Below are 23,101 nucleotides of genomic sequence, written 5' to 3'. Positions count from 1 at the left end.
TGGTGAGCCGAGGCAGGGGTGAAGTCAGGTGATGTTATGGAAATGAGAATAAGCAGTGATAGCTATACTGTGAACAGTATTTCAGCCTCAGTTTCCAGGAAGAAGAATAGAGTCAGTGGCTAGGGAGCAGGGTCTGTGTCAGGCACTGAAGAAAACGGCTTTGGTCTTCTCAATATTACGTCAAAGAAAATTTCTGCTCATCAAGTACTAGATATTGGACAAATAGCATCAATGACAGGGTCAAGACATGGTGGTGAGATAGAGCTGAATGTCGGCATACTATCTTCTATATCCCTCTTCTGGATGACTAACGCAACCCCATTTCCCTCGCCCCATGATTGAAAGCTGTACCTTCAGACACCTGGGGTTGAAGTTTTGGAACTCCCTCCTTAAACCAGTCCATCTCTCTCTCCTCTTTAAAGGTGTTACTGCCCAAGCTTTTAATCATGTGTCCTAATCATTGTCTGATTATGCTCCTCCAAAATGACTTCGGACTTTTTTCTGTGTTAAAAGGTGCTTTATAAGCAAGTTGCTGCCGATGTTAAGATAATGAGGGATATTAGTTTTCTTCATTTTATTTCAACATACAGCCAAGGCAAATGGAGCACAGCCGAGCTAACTGAGTGAAGACTTGGAGTTTGGTGAGACAGGGAGTTTTAAGTGTTAATTTTGTTCTTAAACTTTGCTCTTAAAATCTAATCTAGTCTGTAATTAACAGTAACTGGAAAGTATGGTGTAAGCAGGCTAAGGTCTTTCTTTCTGGCAATTTAGACAGGGTAAGCTGTAAGAATTGCATTACAGGGAAAGGAGCTAGCTGCTTGGTGAGTATCTAGTAAGTGGGAAAGTTCTATTCTAAGCCTAATGTTTAAAATAGTACACAAATTGGTGGTAAAGTTAACAAAATATAAGAAAGCAATATAAATAATTGATTAATATATTTAAGTAATTGTCTAAAACACATCAAGGATGGCAGGACAGATGATGTGATCCAAGGCAAACACATCTGCAGTAAGTGTTGCGGCTAAAGGAACTTCAGCTCAGTCACTGAGCTGGAGGCTGAGCTGCAGATTCTGTGGCACATCAGGGAGGGAAAAATTACCTAGATGCTTTATACAAGGTAGTCACACCACTTAGGATAGGGTATTCTGATTTGGTCAGTGGCAAAGGTCAGGGGGATATGACTGCGAGTGAGGCGGGAGTGGGGGCCCAGAGGACAGGAGTGTGGGAGTGTGAGCCTCTGCAGTTGTCTAATAGGCTTAAGATTCTCTCAGCTTGTTTGGATGAGAGCAGGGGCTGCAGGGTGGATGAGCAAGCTGACTATGGCAATATGGTACAGGAAGCCATTCAAGTAGGGAATGTAGTGGTTGTAGGGGACAGTATAGTGAGGGGGATGGACACTGTAGCAAAGAACAAGAGTTCAGACAGCTGCATTGCCTGCCCAGTGCCAGGGTTTGGGACATCTGCTCAGGGCTGGACAGGAACTCACGGTGGGAGGGGGAGGATACAGCGGTCATGGCCATGTAGGCACCAACAACATAGGCAGGATGAGGAAGGAGGTTCTGCATTGTCAGCATGAGGAGCTAGGCACCAAATTAAGAAGCAGAACCTCAAAGGTAATAATTTATGGATTATTGCCTGAGCCACATGCAAGCTGGCATAAATCAAATAAGATTAGAGAAACAAATGTGTGGCTGAAAGACTAGTGTGGGAGAACTGGGTTGCGGTTTGTGGGGACACTGGCACCAGTTCTGGAGAAAGTGAGATCGGTACCATTGGAATGATCTACACCTGAACCATGCTAGGGCTGGTGTCCTTGCAGAGCCACCTAATTAGCAAAGTAGAGAGGGCTGAATAGTGAATACTGAATAGAGGGGGCAAGGGATCAAATTAAGGAAGTTGCGGTAAACCCAGGAGCAAGGACAAGGCAAGAGAAAAAGGTATTAATGTGGGAAATGATGAACAGACCGTGACAGGAAGGGATAGAGAGTACAAATCTAATAGTAAATCAGCAGATAAGACTAGATGCTACAAAAATAATAAAAAGGACAAAACTAAAGGCTCTGTATCTAAATGCATATAGTATTCGAAACAAAAGATGAACTGATAGCGCAAATAGAAATAAATAAGTACAATCTGATAGCCATTACAGAGACATGGCTGCAGGATTACATAGATTGGGACATGAATTTTGAAGGTTTCATGACATTTAGGAAGGACTGAAAATTAGGTGGAGGGGTGGCTCTGTTAATTAATGATGGTATTAGCACATTAGAAAGGGATGACCGAAGTCCAGGAAACCAGGATGTAGAAATGGTTTGGGTTGAGATGAGGAATGACAAAGGCAAGAAGTCACTTGTGGGAGTGGTGTACAGGCCCCCTAATTGTAACTGCACAGTAGGACAGAGTATAAAAGAAAAGATAATGGGAACTTGCCAGAAAGGTACAGCAATAATCACAGGGAATTTTAATCTACATAGAAACTGGAAAAATCAGATGTGTAAAAGTAGCCCAGATGAAGAGTTCAAAGAATGGTTTTTGGGATAGTTTCTTAGAACAGCACATTCTGGAGCCAACCAGACAGCAGGCTATACTAAACATGGTATTGAGCAACAACATAGGATTAATCAATAACCTCAGTGAAGGCATCCCTGGGTATCAGTGATTACAATATGATTGAATTTTACATTCATTTTGAGGGAGAAATGAGTGCGTCCAAGACTAGTATTTTACACTTAAATAAGGGCAATTATTAGCGCATGAAAGCAAAGATAGCTAAAGTGAACTGGCAAATGAGGTTAAGGGAGAGGTCAATAGAGGTTCAGTGGCAGATGTGTAAAGGGATATTTCAGAATACACAGAATATATACATTCCAATGCGAAAGGAATATTCCAAGGGGAGGGCCCACCATCTGTGATTAAGTAAAGAAGTTGAACATTACCAAACTTAAAGAGAAAGCATATAATTACACAAAGATGGGTGGCAGGTCAGAAGGCTGAAAAGAACATCAATAACAGCGAAGAATGACAAAAAGATTAATAAGGAGGGAAAACTTAGAGTATTACAGAAAGCTAGCCAATAATATAACAAAGTGAGCATTGCTCCTATAGAAAATGTGTCTGAGGAATTGATAATGGAGGGTACGGCAATGCCAGATGAATTAAATAGGTATTTTGCTCAGTCTTCACTATAGAGGACACAAGCAACAGCCCAGACGTAGCTGTAAATCAGGAAATGGAAGGGAGGGAGGAACTCAGGAAAATTACAATCACCAGGGAAGTGGTATCGAGCAAATTGTTGGGGCTGCAGGCTGACAAATCTGCAGGTCCGGATAGACTTCACCCTAAGGTCTTGAAAGAAGGAGCTAGTGAGATAGTTGATGCATTGGTTGTAATTTTCAAAAATTCCCTAGATTCGGGGAAGGTTCTATTAGGTTGGAAAATGGCAAATGTAACTCTTTTATTCAAAAAGGAAGGGAGACAGAAAGAAGGAAACTACAGGCCAGTTAGCATCTGTCATAGGGAAAACGTTAGAGCTATTATTAAATACATTATAGCAGAAGACTTAGAAAAATTCATTGCAATCAGTAGAGTCAACATGGTTTCGCGAAAGGGAAAATCATGTTTCACCAATTTATTATCTGGAGGAGTCACATGTGCTGTGTATAAAGGGGAACCGGTGGATGTACTGTACTTAGATTTCCAGAAGGCATTTGATAAAGTGCCACATCAAAGGTTATTCTGTAAAATACAAGCTCATGGTATAGGGGGTAACATATTGGCATGGATAGACGATTGGCTAGCTAACAGGGAACAGAGAGTTGGCTTAAGTGGGTCTTTTCTGGTTGGCAGAATGTGACGGGTGGTGTGCCAAAGGGATCAGTGCCGGGGCCTCAGCTTTTTACAATTTATATAAATTACCTGGATGAAGGGACCAAAGGAATGGTTGCTAAATCTGCTGACGACACAGATAGGAAGAAAAGTAAATTGTGAAGATGACATAAGGAGGCTGCAAAGGGACATAAATAGGGTAAGTGAGTGGGCAAAGATCTGGCAAATGGAATATAACATGGACAAATATGAAATCGTTCATTTTGGCAAGAACAATAAAATGGAATAAAAACAAAAAAACTGCGGATGCTGGAAATCCAAAACAAAAACAGAATTACCTGGAAAAACTCAGCAGGTCTGGCAGCATCGGCGGAGAAGAAAAGAGTTGACGTTTCGAGTCCTCATGACCCTTCAACAGAACTTGAGTTCGAGTCCAAGAAAGAGTTGAAATATAAGCTGGTTTAAGGTGTGTGTGTGGGGCGGAGAGATAGAGAGACAAAGAGGTGGAGGGGGGGGTGTGGTTGTAGGGACAAACAAGCAGTGATAGAAGCAGATCATCAAAAGATGTCAACGACAATAGTACAATAGAACACATAGGAGTTAAAGTTAAAGTTGGTGATATTATCTAAACGAATTGTGCTAATTAAGAATGGATGGTAGGGCACTCAAGGTATAGCTCTAGTGGGGTTTTTCTTTTATTTTTTTTTAAATAATGGAAATAGGTGGGAAAAGGAAAATCTTTATAATTTATTGGAAAAAAAAGGAAGGGGGAAACAGAAAAGGGGTGGGGATGGGGGAGGGAGCTCACGACCTAAAGTTGTTGAATTCAATATTCAGTCCGGAAGGCTGTAAAGTGCCTAGTTGGAAGATGAGGTGTTGTTCCTCCAGTTTGCGTTGGGCTTCACTGGAACAATGCAGCAAGCCAAGGACAGACATGTGGGCAAGAGAGCAGGGTGGAGTGTTAAAATGGCAAGCGACAGGGAGGTTTGGGTCATTCTTGCGGACAGACCGCAGGTGTTCTGCAAAGCGGTCGCCCAGTTTACGTTTGGTCTCTCCAATGTAGAGGAGACCACATTGGGAGCAACGAATGCAGTAGATTAAGTTCGGGGAAATGCAAGTGAAATGCTGCTTCACTTGAAAGGAGTGTTTGGGTCCTTGGACGGTGAGGAGAGAGGAAGTGAAGGGGCAGGTGTTGCATCTTTTGCGTGGGCATGGGGTGGTGCCATAGGAGGGGGTTGAGGAGTAGGGGGTGATGGAGGAGTGGACCAGGGTGTCCCAGAGGGAGCGATCCCTACGGAATGCCGATAGGGGGGGTGAAGGGAAGATGTGTTTGGTGGTGGCATCATGCTGGAGTTGGCGGAAATGGCGGAGGATGATCCTTTGAATGCGGAGGCTGGTGGAGTGATAAGTGAGGACAAGGGGGACCCTATCATGTTTCTGGGAGGGAGGAGAAGGTGTGAGGGCGGATGAGCGGGAGATGGGCCGGACACGGTTGAGGGCCCTGTCAACGACCGTGGGTGGAAAACCTCGGTTAAGGAAGAAGGAGGACATGTCAGAGGAACTGTTTTTGAAGGTAGCATCATCGGAACAGATGCGACGGAGGCGAAGGAACTGAGAGAATGGGATGGAGTCCTTACAGGAAGCGGGGTGTGAGGAGCTGCAGTCGAGATAGCTGTGGGAGTCGGTGGGTTTGTAATGGATATTGGAGGACAGTCTATCACCAGAGATTGAGACAGAGAGGTCAAGGAAGGGAAGGGAAGTGTCAGAGATGGACCACGTGAAAATGATGGAGGGGTGGAGATTGGAAGCAAAATTAATAAATTTTTCCAAGTCCCGACGTGAGCATGAGGCAGCACCGAAGTAATCATCGATGTACCGGAGAAAGAGTTGTGGAAGGGGGCCGGAGTAGGACTGCAACAAGGAATGTTCCACATACCCCATAAAGAGACAGGCACAGCTGGGGCCCATGCGGGTACCCATAGCCACACCTTTTATTTGGAGGAAGTGAGAGGAGTTGAAGGAGAAATTGTTCAGTGCAAGAACAAGTTCAGCCAGATGGAGGAGAGTAGTGGTGGATGGGGATTGTTCGGGCCTCTGTTCGAGGAAGAAGCTAAGGGCCCTCAGACCATCCTGGTGGGGGATGGAGGTGTAGAGGGATTGGACGTCCATGGTGAAGAGGAAGCGGTTGGGGCCAGGGAACTGGAAATTGTTGATGTGACGTAAGGTGTCAGAGGAATCACGGATGTAGGTGGGAAGGGACTGGACAAGGGGAGAGGGAAGGGAGTCAAGATAACGAGAAATGAGTTCTGTGGGGCAGGAGCAAGCTGAGACGATCGGTCTACCGGGGCAGTTCTGTTTGTGGATTTTGGGTAGGAGATAGAAGCGGGCCGTCCGAGGTTGGGCGACTATCAGGTTGGAAGCTGTGGGAGGGAGATCCCCAGAGGAGATGAGGTCAGTGACAGTCCTGGAAACAATGGCTTGATGTTCAGTGGTGGGGTCATGGTCCAGGGAGAGGTAGGAGGAAGTGTCTGCGAGTTGACGCTCAGCCTCCACGAGGTAGAGGTCAGTGCGCCAGACAACAACAGCACCACCCTTGTCAGCGGGTTTGATGACAATGTCAGGGTTGGACCTGAGAGAATGGAGTGCAGTAAGTTCAGAGAGAGACAGGTTAGAATGGGTGAGAGGAGCAGAGAAATTGAGACGACTAATGTCGCGCCGACAGTTCTCAATGAAAAGATCGAGAGAAGGTAAGAATCCAGAGGGAGGGGTCCAGGTGGAGGGAGAATATTGGAGATGGGTAAAAGGATCTGTTGAACTGGGAGAGGACTCCTGCCCAAAGAAGTGAGCCCGGAGACGAAGACGGCGGAAGAAGAGTTCAGTATCATGCCGAGCCCGAAATTCATTGAGGTGAGGGCGTAAGGGTATGAAACCAAGTCCTTTGCTGAGCACTGAACGTTCAGCATCGGAGAGGGGAAGGTCAGGGGGTATAGTGAATACACGGCTGGGGTTGGGATTGGAAGATAGGGTGGGGACGGAGGGACAGGCAGGGGTGGAGGGTCCTAGATGGGTGTTGGTGTTGATGATTTGTTGGAGCTTGCGTTCCTTAGCACTTGAGAGAAAGAGAAAAAGTTTCTTGTCGAGGCATCTGATGAGCCGAAGGATAAAATGAAACTGGGGGCACGCGCAGCTTTGAAAAAGGGTACGGCGGTGCTGCTGGAGGGAGAGGTCGAGTGTGTTCATATGGCGACGCATGGCACTGAGTGTGGATTTCAGAATGTGAGGGGAACAGCAGTCCGAGAATCGTTTTATGTCCCGGAGATACCTGTAATCCTGGGTGGGTTCGAAACATGAGGGGTGGATTTTCAGTTGAAATCCACGTGGGGTAAGTCGGAGACGGAGACAGTCACTGAGAAAGGAGATATGGCTGTGAAAGCGGGTTTTAGTAAACACCTTGTCAAACACCAGGAGGGAAATGGAAAGCAAGGAAGGTGAGCAAGACAACAGAGAGATACGGAAATCTTGTCGCAGAGAGGAACAGAACTTCTTCAAGGAGGTAGGCATTTCTTGAAGAGCAGTGGCAGTCAATTAAACACAGAGATAAAAACAAAAAAACTGCGGATGCTGGAAATCCAAAACAAAAACAGAATTACCTGGAAAAACTCAGCAGGTCTGGCAGCATCGGCGGAGAAGAAAAGAGTTGACGTTTCGAGTCCTCATGACCCTTCGACAGAACTTGCGTTCGAGTCCAAGAAAGAGTTGAAATATAAGCTGGTTTAAGGTGTGTGTGTGGGGGGGTGTTTCCAGGACTGTCACTGACCTCATCTCCTCTGGGGATCTCCCTCCCACAGCTTCCAACCTGATAGTCGCCCAACCTCGGACGGCCCGCTTCTATCTCCTACCCAAAATCCACAAACAGAACTGCCCCTGTAGACCGATCGTCTCAGCTTGCTCCTGCCCCACAGAACTCATTTCTCGTTATCTTGACTCCCTTCTCTCTCCCCTTGTCCAGTCCCTTCCCACCTACATCCGTGATTCCTCTGACACCTTACGTCACATTAACAATTTCCAGTTCCCTGGCCCCAACTGCTTCCTCTTCACCATGGACGTCCAATCCCTCTACACCTCCATCCCCCACCAGGATGGTCTGAGGGCCCTTAGCTTCTTCCTCGAACAGAGGCCCGAACAATCCCCATCCACCACTACTCTCCTCCGTCTGGCTGAACTTGTTCTCACGCTGAACAATTTCTCCTTCAACTCCTCTCACTTCCTCCAAATAAAAGGTGTGGCTATGGGTACCCGCATGGGCCCCAGCTATGCCTGTCTCTTTATGGGGTATGTGGAACATTCCTTGTTCCAGTCCTACTCCGGCCCCCTTCCACAACTCTTTCTCCGGTACATCGATGATTACTTCGGTGCCGCTTCATGCTCTCGTCGGGACTTGGAAAAATTTATTAATTTTGCTTCCAATCTCCACCCCTCCATCATTTTCACGTGGTCCATCTCTGACACTTCCCTTCCCTTCCTTGACCTCTCTGTCTCAATCTCTGGTGATAGACTGTCCACCAATATCCATTACAAACCCACCGACTCCCACAGCTATCTCGACTACAGCTCCTCACACCCCGCTTCCTGTAAGGACTCCATCCCATTCTCTCAGTTCCTTCGCCTCCGTCGCATCTGTTCCGATGATGCTACCTTCAAAAACAATTCCTCTGACATGTCCTCCTTCTTCCTTAACCGAGATTTTCCACCCACGGTCGTTGACAGGGCCCTCAACCGTGTCCGGCCCATCTCCCGCGCATCCACCCTCACGCCTCCTCCTCCCTCCCAGAAACATGATAGGGTCCCCCTTGTCCTCACTTATCACCCCACCAGCCTCCGCATTCAAAGGATCATCCTCCGCCATTTCCGCCAACTCCAGCATGATGCCACCACCAAACACATCTTCCCTTCACCCCCCCTATCGGCATTCCGTAGGGATCGCTCCCTCCGGGACACCCTGGTCCACTCCTCCATCACCCCCTACTCCTCAACCCCCTCCTATGGCACCACCCCATGCCCACGCAAAAGATGCAACACCTGCCCCTTCACTTCCTCTCTCCTCACCGTCCAAGGACCCAAACACTCCTTTCAAGTGAAGCAGCATTTCACTTGCATTTCCCCCAACTTAGTCTACTGCATTCGTTGCTCCCAATGTGGTCTCCTCTACATTGGAGAGACCAAACGTAAACTGGGCGACCGCTTTGCAGAACACCTGCAGTCTGTCCGCAAGAATGACCCAAACCTCCCTGTCGCTTGCCATTTTAACACTCCACCCTGCTCTCTTGCCCACATGTCTGTCCTTGGCTTGCTGCATTGTTCCAGTGAAGCCCAACGCAAACTGGAGGAACAACACCTCATCTTCCGACTAGGCACTTTACAGCCATCCGGACTGAATATTGAATTCAACAACTTTAGGTCGTGAGCTCCCTCCCCCATCCCCACCCCCTTTCTGTTTCCCCCTTCCTTTTTTTTCCAATAAATTATAAAGATTTTCCTTTTCCCAGCTATTTCCATTATTTAAAAAAATATTTTTTAAAAATTAAAAAAAAACCCCACTAGAGCTATACCTTGAGTGCCCTGCCATCCATTCTTAATTAGCACATTCGTTTAGATAATATCACCAACTTTAACACCTATGTGTTCTATTGTACTATTGTCGTTGACATCTTTTGATGATCTGCTTCTATCACTGCTTGTTTGTCCCTACAACCACACCACCCCCCTCCACCTCTCTCTCTATCTCTCCACCCCACACACACACACCTTAAACCAGCTTATATTTCAACTCTTTCTTGGACTCGAACTCAAGTTCTGTCGAAGGGTCATAAGGACTCGAAATGTCAACTGTTTTCTTCTCCGCCGATGCTACCAGACCTGCTGAGAATAAAATGGAAGCTTGTTAACTAAATGTTGAGAGATCACAGAGCTCAGATTCAGAGAGATCTGGGTATCCTACTGCATGAATCACAAAAGGCTAGTATGCAGGTAGAGCAAGTTATTAGGAAAGCTAATAGAATGTTATATGTTATGAGGGGAATTGATGATAGAAGTAGGGAGGTTATGCTTCAGTTATACAGGGCACTATTGAGACTACGTCTGGAGTAGTGTACACAGTACTGGTCTCCTTATTTAAAGAAAGATGTAAATGCTTTGGAAGCAGTTCAGAGGTGGTTTACTAGACTAATACCAGGAATGGGTGGGTTGTCTTATGAGGAAAGGTTGGATAGATTAGGCTTGTATCCACTGGAATTTAGAAGAGTGAGAGGTGACTTAATTGAAACCTTTAAGCTCCTGAGGGGTCTTGACAGGGTGGATATAGAGAGGATGTTTCTGCTTGTGGGAGAATCTAGAACTTGGGGTCACTTTTTAAAAATAAGACATCGCTCATTTAAGACAGAGATGAGGAGAAATTTTTTCTTTGAGGGTACTGAGCCTTTGGAACTCTGCTTCCACTGCCTTTTGAGGAAGAGAGTCCTTGAATATTTTTAAGGCAGAGCTAGATAGATTCTTGATAAGCAAGGGGGTGAAAGGTTATTGGAGATGGGCAGGAATGTGAGGTTGACGTTACAATCAGATCAGCCATGATCTTATTGAATGGTGCAGGCTCGAGGGGCCGAGTGGCCTACTTCTGCTCCTAGTTCATATGTTAAATACACACCCTGAATTGATGCACAGTTTTACCTGGCAAAGAGCAATTTGCATTTAAGCTACTTCACTATAACGGAAAAGAATTCCGGCTGTGACTTCCTGCTGACTTGGCTTCGGTCATTGAACCCACTGCATGGACCTTTATGGATTTCGCACAATCACAGCAGATGACATTGACACTGTGGGCTACAACAGTACCACAAGGTTTGACATTTAGCCTGACACATCAATAAACCAGGGTTCAGTTTTTCTGTGGGCAGTCATTGAAGCCCAGCTAGGTACCCATGTATTGTCAAGCTGTTTATCATGGGATTGGAAAGGTGCCACAACTGGAAGTCCTATCCTGTTCTTACCCAATGCTCACCCACATACTATCCAGTGAGGTCTGTTGGAAATGTATGAGCAGTATGGATTCTTACATTAGTTTCCTTTCAGAGCCTGGGAAGCTAAGACCAATTAAAATACCTTAATCATCATGCTGGCTAAGATCAGCATGAATTTCTCTTGATCCGTAGGGCTCAGTACCATCATTGCAGATATCTATAAATCCATGCAGCCCTCATTCTACCAACATCTGCAAGGGTAAAACATCCTTAAAATCACAAGCCAAGCTGGCATATATAGCCTGAGGTCTTTCCTGATACTAAATATATGTCCCTTACAAAGCCAGAGATACAGATCACTAACTGTATAATAAAACTGTCATTTGAACAGGCTATGGGCCCTGATAACATCCCACCTGTAGTGCATTAGTCTTGTGCTCCAGACCTGGCTGCATCCCAAGCCAAACTGTTACAGTATAGCTCCTAGGGTTGCCAACTGTGATTAAATGTATTTATGGAGGTTTCATCACATGACTTGCCAATACATCCATCCTTGTGACATTGCCTTCATACACCAATAGTTGCAATGCTGGCATCTATCCAGAAACGTGAAAAATTGCCGAGGTATGTCCTGTCCACAGAAAACCAATCCAAGCCAACCAATGACACCCCATTGGTCTCCGCTTGGTCATCAGCAAAGTGATGGAAGGTGTCATCAACAGTGCTATCAAATGGCACTTACACAGCAAAATTATGTTCAATTTGGGTTCTGCCAAGACCATTTGGCTTCTGACCTCATTACAGCCTTGATCAAAACGTGGACAAAAGACCAGAACTCAAGGAGGAGAGGCAAGTGACCACCCTTGACATCAAGGCAGCGTTTGACCCCATGTGGCAAGGAGCCCTGACAAAATTGAAGTCAATGGGAATCAGAGAGAAAATTCTCCACTGGTTGAAGTCATACCTAGCACGAAGGAAGATGGTTGTGGTTATTGAAGGTCAGTCATCTCAGTTCCAGGACATTACTGCAGGAGTTCCTCAGGGTAGTGCCCTAGGACCAACCATCTTCAGTTGTTTCAATGTCCTTCCCTCCATCATAAGGTCATATGGGATGTTTGCTGATGATTGCACAATATTCAGTACCATTCACGACTCCTCAGATACTGAAGCAGTCCATGCCTGTATGCCACAAGATCTGGACAATATCCAGGCTTGGGCTGATAAGTGGCAAGTAATATTTGCACGGCACAAGTGCCAGGCAATGACCATCTCCAACAAGAGAAAATCTAACCATCCCCCCTCGACATTCAATGGCATTACCATTGCTGAATCACACACAAATATCCAGTGGGTAATCAATGACCAGAAACTGAACTGGACCAGCTATATAAAAATACTGTGGTTACAAGAGCAGGTCAGAGGCTGGGAATTCTGTGACAACACCTGACTATGTCACCTCCTGACTTCCCAAAGTCTGTCCACCATATACCAGACACAAGCCAGGTGTGTGATGGAATACTCTACACTTGCCTGAGCGAGTGCAGTTTTATCAACATTAAAGAAGCTCCACACCATCCAGTACAAAGCAGCCCACTTGTTTGGCACCCCACCCACCACCATAAACATTCACTCCTTCCATCGCCAACACACAGTGGCAGCAGTATATGCCATATACTAGATGCATTGCAGCAGCTCTTCAAGCCTCCTTCAACAGTATCTTCCAAACTGATGACCCCTACCACCTAGAATGACAAGGGCAGCAGACGCATGGGAAAACCCACACCTGTGAGTTCCTTTCCAAGCCACACACCATCCTGACTTGGAACTATATTGTTGCTCCTTCACTGTCGTTGCGAGCTCCCTTTTGGGCTGGACTGTGGGTGTACCTACACCACATGGCCTGCAGCAGTTCAAGGCATCAGCTCACCAACTCTTTAATTAGGGATGAGCAACAAAGGCTGGCTTTGCTAACAACACCTACACACCATAAAAGAATTTTAAAGTGTCAAAGGCAAGATTGTAACAACTTGAAATGGCAGTGTGATTCATTGGCGTACCAATATATTGTGCCACAGTTGTACAGCTTGACTTTGAACAAAGGATTTATTGCGATAGTGTGCTTGCTAATAAGAAAACTATTTACATAATTAGATTTAAATGAGTAATGTGATCACAGGAAATGGTGCAATGTGATGCAGCCACCATCTTAGTTAGCACAATAAGCAGCACATGTAGCAGCATTAAAAAGAAGCATCTTTTAAAGATCAGTGTTCAACCTGTATGCCTACCTTCAGCTTTGTTTGTACTAGTCCAGTGTTAGGAAATAGAGATAGTTTAAGGAAGTTATATTTGTATTTGTGGGTGTTTGGAATAATTTTTAGCTTTAATATTTAAGTTTGATTTGTATTTCTGTATCTGTGTTAAGAAAAGGTCAAATGAATTTTAGTTTTACTTTAAAAGATGCTTGCATTTCTAATGAGAGTTTTACAACCATTGCAGCTTAAGTTAAAACAAACAAGAGTAGAGAAACTGGACTGTTGCTTAGCAACAGGAGTCGAGAGAGGCAGGTGCCTCCCACAGACACAGAAGAAACTAAAAACAGCAGTTTGATTTGGATACTGTTTGAGTTAATTTGGTTTTGAAAGTAGCTGCCAGGAGAGACTGGAGGAAAGGGGACATATAGCCAGTCCTAAGCTAAAGAAAAGATCCCAAAATCTAGGGGAGTGGAACAGGAAAATGTCCCAAGCAGACCTTCTGGTCAATGGAAGGACAGGAACCTGGAAAAGGTCCTGTTAAGTGAAGTTAAGAGTGAGGGGCAGAGATAGAGGCTCCAACTTCAGATTTAATGAGACAAAAGCTGCAGAAAGCAGATTAAAACGAGAACAGCTTGCAAAAGGCAAGAAAGTCTGAAAAGACAAGTGAAGGTCTGTAACTCTTTGCTATGGGCATGTGAGGCAGTGCTACTGTTGACAGCTGAGTCAGTGAGAGTGCATGGAAAAAAGCTTGAATGCATGTGGTGAACCATGGAGAGGAACATCGGAAAGAGTTCAAAACCCTGGAGGTGAACCCTTGCGGAAGGCATCTGAGAGAAAGCTTCAGTTTGGGAGAAGATTCCAAGGCGAGTTCCTGGAAAGTGGAGATTGGAAACCCACGTCTGAAAGATGGAGTTCAGTGAGACTGGTTGGCTCAGGGTGTGACGAGTGTCTGGTAGTTGAGGAGAGATCCATAGCATCTGGTTGAGATGGCATATGTCAATTGGTTTCAGAGTTTTTTTTTAATTAATCCACAGGATGTAGGCTTCGCTGGATGGGCCAGTGTTTATTGCCCATCCCTAGTTACCCTTAAGAAGGTGTTGGTGATCTGTCTTCTTGAACCGCTGCAGTCCATGTGCTGTAGGTACACCCATGGTGCTGTTAAGAAGAGAGTTCCAGTATTTTGACCTAGCAACAGTGAAGGAATGGCGATATATTTCCAAGTCAGGATGTGAGTGACTTGGAGGGGATTTTCCAGGTGGTGGTGTCCCCATCTATCTGCTACCCTTGTCCTTCTAGATGGTAGTGGTCATGGGTTTGGAAGGTGCTGTCAAAGGACCCTTGGTAAATTCCTGCAGTGCATCTTGTAGATGGTACACACAGCTCAGGGCATGGCTCCTTCTCAGCTCTGCAGCCATCGCTGTTCACCGCAGCTCTTAAAGCAACAGTTGTTCCTTCGGGGAATAAAGAACAGAAGGCCGAGGCAATGGCAGCAAGTTTTTCAGAGATGGACCGGAAAGTATCCAAATGTCCCACGAAGAGTTCAAACCATTTAGACAGAGTATTGAACTATGTTTCCAAAATCAGGAAGCTGTGGATGTGGAGAAGCAAGCTATAAAGATCAGGACCATCATTGGAAATGATGATCTGTACAGAGTTAATGCATCTGGTCTGAGGATGGCCAGAAAAATCCAGCGAAGCTATGGGCAAGATTGGAAGCCCAATTTAAGATGAAAGTGAATTTCAGAGTACACAAGCTGAAATTCATGCAGTAGAGACAGAAAGCCGGGGAATGCCTAGACATTAATGCCAAACTCTGTGCAAATTATGGAGTTGGTTGTTGCCACCCCTCCTGTTGAGGTATTCCAGAAGGACCTCATAGAAAAACCAAAAGGACACAGTGTGGAGAACATATTACAGGACAGACGCAGGTACGAGGCAATCGTCATAGGAAGACAGTGTTTGCGAGCCTCAGGGTCCAAAACGTCTGTAGGTACCATATTCAAGGCACCTAGACAGGTGCAGTAACTGTGGGCTTTCCCACAAACTGCGTAGATGCTCCACATAGGCAGTCATGTGCAAAACCTGCAGGCTTAGAGGGCACTGGGCCAAACTTTGCAGAAGATTCAGCAGCAGAAATGTAGGGAGAAGCCAGAGTGAGCAGTGCTCAAATCGCAGAAGTGCAACATCCAGAGACAAGGAACCTCCAGGAATAGTCAAAAGCAAGATCCATACATGAAATAAAGGAATTCCTGACCAAAATGGAGGAAGTGGATCAAGGTGAAGACATAACACAGGGACAATTATTTCGCACAATCACTTTAGTACAACAGGTCAATTCCATTCACAAAATAGAAGCTTTCACAACACTCCAGGTCATCTGCCCCAACAAGCCTGGCAGGCATTGATGGAGTAAAGACTATCACAGGTGCAAGTGCCAATACTCTACCTTTCCACATTTTCAAAAATATGCACCGAGACATAGAAAATGTGGTCTAACCCACAAGCACGAAGTTTATGGCTTAGTTCTCATCTCGCATCACAATAAAGTGGCTATATTCCCCAGACCTGGAATGCAGGTACAAGGAGTCAACATGGTCCACTCTGACATTCTACATAGTTGACGTAGTTGGACTGGCAGTCACAGGTTTGCCAGCACACAACCAACTTAACATGGTCACCATTCATGAGCTGACTTGGTCTGACAACAGTCAAAGCAACGGCAGACCCATTGGATTGGTACAAGACATCCGGAGGTTGTACCCGGACCAATTTGACACCGTTGGGAATTTCCATGGGGACACAGTCTTACACCTTAAAAGAAGGTGCAATGCCGTGAATCGACCACCATGAAAATGCAGCAGCACGTTAGAGAAAAAATGGTGTTGGAACTAGATGGAATGGAAAAATGAAGCATCGTTCGACATGTGCTGCATCACATAGACTGCTGCAGATCCATGATGACTGCAGTCAAAAAGGATGGTTCAATTCGACTATGTTTAGACCTGAGGAGGCTAAACAAAGCCTTAAAGTGATGCCCTCATGAGCTGCCAACACTAGAGGAGCTAAATCCGACATTTGCTGGAGCTAAACACTTTTCCAACTAAACACAAAAAATGATATTGGTCCATTCATTTATCAAGAGAGTCCCAAGAGCTGACAATATTAGAACTCCCTTTGGCAGATATTGTTTCCTCCTTTTACCATTTAGGAGCATGAAAGGAACCCACACTTGTTAATGGATGAGATCATCAGGTGCAAAGGTTTGGTTTTCAACAGCCAAAATGTAATTTTTTTCAGTTCCATTTACTGAAGCTCAGATATCCACCCGGATCCTGGCAAGATTGAAGATATCCTGTCAATGCGGAGACTGGAGGACAAGAACAACCTCCAAAAAGTATCTAGGTCTATTCAACTCCATTGCTTAGTACATACCTCCTCTGATAAACTTGGTATCTCCCACACAGTACTCTGGAGAAAGACATTCCATTCCTACGGCAGGACAATTACTAACACACGTTCAATGCGTTGAAGAAAGTCATGTCTTCAATATTATGACCCTTAGAAGGCAATGACACTCGAAGTGGACGCATTGCAAAAAGGACTCCGTGCATGCCTACTGCAAGACGATAAGCCTGTTGTATTTAGTTTAAAAATTCTGTTATCAGCACAAACAAATTACTTCAATTATGTAGAAAAAGTAAAGAAATTGGGACTATTCTCCTTGGAGGATAGATGGTCGAGAAGAGATTTGATAGAGATATTCAAAATCATGAGGTGTCCAATGGATCTGTGGGTGTATTGGCCGTACCAGAATGAAATTGGTACATCCAAATTAAGTACTATTCCAGGGATGCCAGGTCTTCATTCCAATAACACCGCAGTCCAACATACTTATTCAGCTCCACTATGGGTACTTGGGAAGAAGAGAGGATGAAACAGCTATATAAATACTGCGGCAACATGAACAGGTCAGAGGCTGAGACTTCCACAGAGACTAACTCATTTCCTGACTCCCCAAAGCTTGTCCACCGTCTACAAGGCACAAGTCAGGGGTATGATGGAATACCCTCCGCTTGCCTGATGAGTACAACTCCAACACTCAAGAAGCTTGACACCATCCAGGACTAAGCAGCCCGCTTGATTGGCACCCCACCCACCACCTTCATCATCCACTCCCTCCGCCACCAATGCACAGTGGCAGCAGTCTGTACCATCTACAAAATGCACTTCAGCAACTCGCCAAGGCTCCTTCGACAGCAACTTTCAAACCTGCGACCTCTACCACCTAGAAGGACAAAAAAGGTAGATACATGGGAACACCATCACCTGCAAGTTCCCCTCCAAGCCACTCATATCCTGGCTTGGAAATATATCACCGTTCCTTCACTGTCACTGGAATCACAATCCTGGAACTTCCTCCCTAACAGCACTGTGGGCATTCCTACAGCACATGAGCTGCAGAGGTCAAGAAGGCAGCCTACCACCACCTTCTCAAGGGCAGTTAGGGATGGCCTAGCCAGCAACACCCACATCCCAAGAACAAATGAAAAAATTTGCTCGAGTCAGTGTTCTGGCCCAACATCAGCAAGGACACTGACCCTGTGCTTAGACCTTGTGGCATGCTCTCCTGCACTCTAAGAAGCAGGGTTGATTTCTTGGTGACAATGGTAGAGTGGGGGAAATGCCGGGCTATGCAGATTGTGATTGAGGATGCTGCTGATGACCCATAGCACCTCCTGGATGCCCAGTCTCAAGTTGCTAGATCTGTTCAAAATCTATCCCATTTAGCACAGTGGTAGTACCACAAAACACGATGGAGAGAGTGTCCTTCATGTGAAGACTCCATTTCCACAAGGACTGTGCGGTGGTCTCTCCTACCAATGCTGCCATGGGCAGGTGCATCTGCGGCAGGCAGGTTGGCGAGGCGAAGTTTGTTTTTCCTTTGTTGGTTCCCTCACCATCTGCTGCACACCCAGTCTAGCAGCTATGTCCTTTAGCACTCAGCCAGCTCCATCTGTAGTAATGTTAATGGTGATGGACATTGAAGACCCCCACCCAGACTATATTCTGCAGAGGAATTTGCAAGGTCAACAGGGCCAAGTTTGTCGATGTCGATGCCAGGTGTTCTGTCTGATTTCCTTCCTTATTGACTTTCTAGTGGTTTGATACAACTGAGTGGCTTGCTCAGCCATTTCAGAGGGCGTTCATTGCTGTGGATCTGGAGTCACATATAAGCTAGACCACGTAAGGATTTTCTTCCATAAAGGGTGGTGCCGTGGTGGGAATAGAACCCAAGCCCCCAAAGAATTACCCTGGGTCTCTGGATTACCAGTCCAGTGACAATACCACTATGCCACTGCCTACCCCAGCTGCTTCTATAACTACATTTCTAAATATTTGACCATTTACTGACTATTCACACAAATAGAAAACTGCACAGTATCCCACTTGATTCAGCAAGAACAGGGTTAAAATGCAGTAATTGCTGTCCCTTACCTTCATAGCTAGAACTCGGAAAGGTCAGTGTCATCAACACAGGAAGGATCATCATACCAGTTAACATCGTACAACTGAAACAAAACACACTACAATTAACATTTTAATGAATCTTTGCCTGACCTACATACATCTGAACTTTTTATTATAAGACAAAAAGTCAAGAGGAAGAAAATACACAATGGAAGAGGGAAACAATCACACAAAGACAACAGTATACTTGTGCAATCCAACTCCTTAGCTCCTGGGCATTTCTGAAACCATAATCCTACTGAACCAGCCAGCTTGCACACTGTACAATGTTGACGTTTCTCAAAATAGGTTATCTGGCTCCATCCAATACTGTGTTTAGATAGCTGAAATCATGCCAACAAGCTTTGGAAACATCAACGTTCAGCTGGTTACTACTTTACTTTAATATGCTGAAAGTCATTGTGCAGATTTTACAAGAATAGCTTCAACGAACACTTAAATAGGCTTAAGGACATAAAATCCTCAAAGTGGGGGTGTTTAAGTAAACACTTTGCAGAGAAAACTCCTCTGCTTCAGTGCCTAGCAGAATAAGCCTCTGCTCATTGTGTTAATAAGGGAAAATGGTTAGAGTCCCAAGGCTGGATAGTGGGAGCAGAGACAGCGCTGCATTCTATTCAAATTATCTGTCACTTGATACTTTGTTCATGATGAGCGCCTTATCATCATAAACCAGTGAGAAAGAGAGGAGGCCTGTTGTCTGTCCCATTGGTGTTTCTACATAGATTTACCCACTGGGGACCCTGAGCCATCAGTCTCTGGGATAAATTGTTTCCTGTTGCAGAGATAAATCCTGAAAATGCAGCTGTGTTAAACTAAACACTATGTTGAAAGTCAATGCAATTATGCCTGCCAGAGCTAGACATTTTTGTGGTTTCGCTTTCTTGGTAAAATTTAGAAGCCATGACCAGTCCTGTCTAGCAGGTACCAGATACGCATCAAAGCTATCTCCTGCTACAGCATTTTTTTTTGCCAGGATGGGGGTAGGGAGAGATTGCACCTAATGACAGACTTTATTGTTTTGGTATTCACTATCATCACTAGTCACAAACTTTAATCATGAATACACATACTGTTAGGGGGGCATGTTTGGGCCTGTCTCTCCAACAGAAATATACTTTGTGTTTTTACTTTATGCATTGTATGTTGTCATTGTCATCAACACCACATTTACATAGCACCTTTAACGTAAATGCTGGATCAAAATCCTTGAACTCCCTTCCTAACAGCACTGAGGGTGTACCTCCACCAGGGCCTGGGAGAGAAATTGTGGGCCCTGGTGCTTCTCCTCTTTCCAGGTCCCTTATTCCACCACACTACTACACCACCCCCGCCCAACCCCCAATCATGCATGATATTACTTCCCCCTTTCAAGGTTCACCAATCATAGAAAGGCCCTGGTAAAATGATAACGCCCACTGTTGGCATCTAGTTACAAATATTGTCTGATTATATATGCAGCATATGTTATGAATATTAAGAGCAGTAATGCTATAATGCAGTGTTAGTTTGTGTATGCCTATTGGCTGATGGCCCTCCGTGACTATTAAACAAGCCAGAAAATACTAATTTTACTTTAACAGCAACGTGCAATATTGTTAATTTAACTGAAAAATATACCATTAATTATTTATAATACAATGCTGATGATAACACTGATTTCCGTGACTTCCCCAGCCCTCATTAACATGTTCTACACATTGCACTACATGAACACGGTAACAGTAAATTCATATCTGGGGGAAGATTCAATTCTTGCAACCCATATAAACTGCACAAGATCTTCTCCATTCTGTAGAAGAATTAGAAGACTTTCTCCAGTCTGGATGAATGACATTATTCAATATAATTATTTAATCGAAGAGGTGTAATTGGATTCCATTTTATCAGTTATCTCAGAGGGTAAAAAGAGCAAATAACTCCTGAGCCAAGCAGAATGATTAAACACATAGGTCTTCACTGTTACTGAGAAGCATTGGAGTCCTTAGGTGTCTTTGTGCGACACAACTTTTAAGAGATCAGAGGACAAAGGATGACTGGTTCACAATTGTATCTGTGTTTTCTTGATCAATAAATCTGAAAACTCTGTTGAATGCTGCTTCTCACTATATATTTTCAATATCTACTATGCAAAAAAAACTTTATCACGATATTTCATTCCTCAAAAAAACTCAAAAAGATAAAGTGGGTTAATAGGCAAATTGATAAAAGAACAAGATAGAAGTCAATGGAAAAGACTCCCGAGAGTTATGTGCAAGTTACTGATTCACCATGACCCCATTACCCATTACTCCAAGGGTGGGGTGAACCAGGATGAGGTAGTGATTTATAAAACTTTTCTTAAAGCCACCTCTTAGTGACAAATAGGGATTTCATTCCCAGATTTTGCAAGAGTAATAAAATGAGCGATGGTGAGTCAACAACTTGTTTAGCATCAATTCCAGTTTTTAGTTTCTTATATTTATTTTGATGAGGCTCAAGATTCTCAAGCCTCTGGTACAGCGACACGTCATCAGAATTATGTCTACTTTAGGGCGTAATGAAAATTTAAAACTGCTATTTATATGCCAGTTTAACTTCAAAGGGAACTTTGAGAATTGTACAATATTTAATTATAGAGTCATAGGTCTACAGCACAGAAAAAGGCCCTTTGGCCCATCGAGTCTGCGCCAGTCAAACAAGTACCTAACTATTCTAATCCCATTTTCCAGCACTAGGCCCATAGCCTTGTATGCCATGGCATCGCAAGTGCACATCCAAATACTTCTTAAATGTTATGAGGGTCTCTGCCTCTACCACCCTTTCAGGCAGTGAGTTCCAGATTCCCACCAGCCTCTGGGGGAAAAAATTCTTCCTCACTTCCCCCTAAACCTCCTGCCCCTTACCTTAACTCTATGCCCCATGGTTATTGATTCCTCCACCAAGGGGAAAAGTTCCTTCCTGTCTACTCTATCTATGCCCCTCATAATTTTATACCCTTCATCTCCTCTGCTCCAGGGAAAATAACCCCAGTCTATCCAATCTCTCCTCATAACTAAAACTCTCCAGCCCAGGCAACATCCTGGTAAATCTCCTCTGCAGTCTCTCTAGTGCAATCACATCCTTCCTATAATGCAGATTCCAGAACTGCACGCAATACTCCAGCTGTGGCCTAACCAGCATTTTATACAGTTCCAGCATAACCTCCCTGTTCTTATATTCTATGCCTTGGCTAATAAAGGCGAGTATCCCATATGCCTTCTTAACCACCTTATCTACCTATCCCACTACATTAAGGGACCGGTGGACATGTACACCAAGGTCCCTCTTATCCTCGGTACTTCCCAAGGTCCTACCATTCATTATGTATTTCCATGCCTTGTTTGTCCTGGTACTAAACCTTAAAAAGTAACACCCCCACTCCATCCCACTCCCCAAACCTCCCTCACACCCGTCGTTCCCAAGCCACCCCTGCCAAAACCTCTCCCCTTTACCCACTCCTCTCTTCCCCCATACCTTCCCTCCTTTACCATCCAAATGCTCTAAAATATTTAGAGATTTCACTTACCATTTTTCAACCATGAACACTGTTGCTGTGCTGCTGCTGCTGACCTTTGGGCGGGCTTTTCTGGCAGGCTTTTCAAACAAAAATATTAGAATCACAAAACTGCCCGAAGGTCGGAAGCAGCAGCGCAGCAACTATCAGTGAAGCTGACCAGAAAGGCTGGCTTTCGGACTTATCACACTGACAGACAGTTGCAATTTTTTTTTAAGCCAGTCTTTCAGGTCTAAAGCTTGTCTAAAGGACAATGAGAAACTCAATTTAAAACACTGGGCCCAGGCCCCCCACTTAGCCCCCAGGGCCCAATGTTTTATACAGCATCATCTGCACTCCCCTCTTGTAGGTCCTAACCTACAAGACATGGACTGCAGCAGTTCAAGGCGGTGGCTCACCACCACCTTCTCAAGGACAATTAGGGATGGGCAACAAATGCTGGCCTAGCCAGTGACACCCACATCCTGTGATTAAATAATTCAAAAATAAAACATCCCAGGCACTTAACAGGACCATAATAAAGTATGACATGGAGCCATAGAAGGAAATATGTGGGCAGATGAGCAAAAGCTTAGTCAAAGAGGTAGGTTTTAAGGTGCGTCTTAAGGAGGAAAGAGAGGTGGAGAGGTGTATTAAGATATTCCAGAGCTTAGGGCCCAGACAGCTGAAGATGCAGTCACCAAATGTCAGGTGATTAAAATCGGTTTGCTCAAGAGGCCAGAATTAAAGGATACAGGTTTTGAAAAAAAATTAACTTGCCTTGTCTGTCACTCTCCCACATTGATAAACTAACCTGTGCATCTGCTCCATTTAAGGCCTATTATTGACCAATTCAGAAAACATTTATGCCTAGAGAGTAGAGACATAAGATACCAGTTTAAAAAGTTCTCAATTCACATTGTGTATTTTTTTAATGTCACAATGCAAGCACGCAGACATACTGG

At 44.7% G+C, this 23,101-nt stretch overlaps 1 protein-coding gene across 9 annotated transcripts in view; it reads right to left on the bottom strand.

The window, feature by feature from the left end:
• LOC121284934 (activin receptor type-1-like) overlaps positions 1–23,101 on the bottom strand; it is a 166,441-nt gene that overhangs the window by 85,570 nt on the left and 57,770 nt on the right. For 2 of the 9 annotated variants that reach the window (XM_041200871.1, XM_041200877.1), the window contains exons 1-2: positions 22,951–22,982; positions 18,593–18,666 (exon numbers count right to left, since the gene is read on the bottom strand). The exons of 1 other annotated variant lie outside the window; for it this stretch is intronic. In XM_041200871.1, coding sequence (XP_041056805.1) covers positions 18,593–18,666; positions 22,951–22,967 — 91 coding nt within the window. In that variant the 5' untranslated portion in view covers positions 22,968–22,982. Of the gene's footprint in view, positions 1–18,592; positions 18,667–18,812; positions 18,832–22,169; positions 22,199–22,950; positions 22,983–23,101 lie in introns of those variants that run through there. 6 more of the 9 variants (XM_041200875.1, XM_041200879.1, XM_041200874.1 and 3 more) reach the window with 4 other exon arrangements.

The sequence above is a fragment of the Carcharodon carcharias genome, chromosome 12 (genome assembly GCF_017639515.1).
Source record: "Carcharodon carcharias isolate sCarCar2 chromosome 12, sCarCar2.pri, whole genome shotgun sequence".
NCBI lineage: Eukaryota > Metazoa > Chordata > Chondrichthyes > Lamniformes > Lamnidae > Carcharodon > Carcharodon carcharias.
The sequence above is the reverse complement of the archived record's forward strand: the minus strand, read 5'-3'. Positions and strand labels throughout refer to the sequence as shown.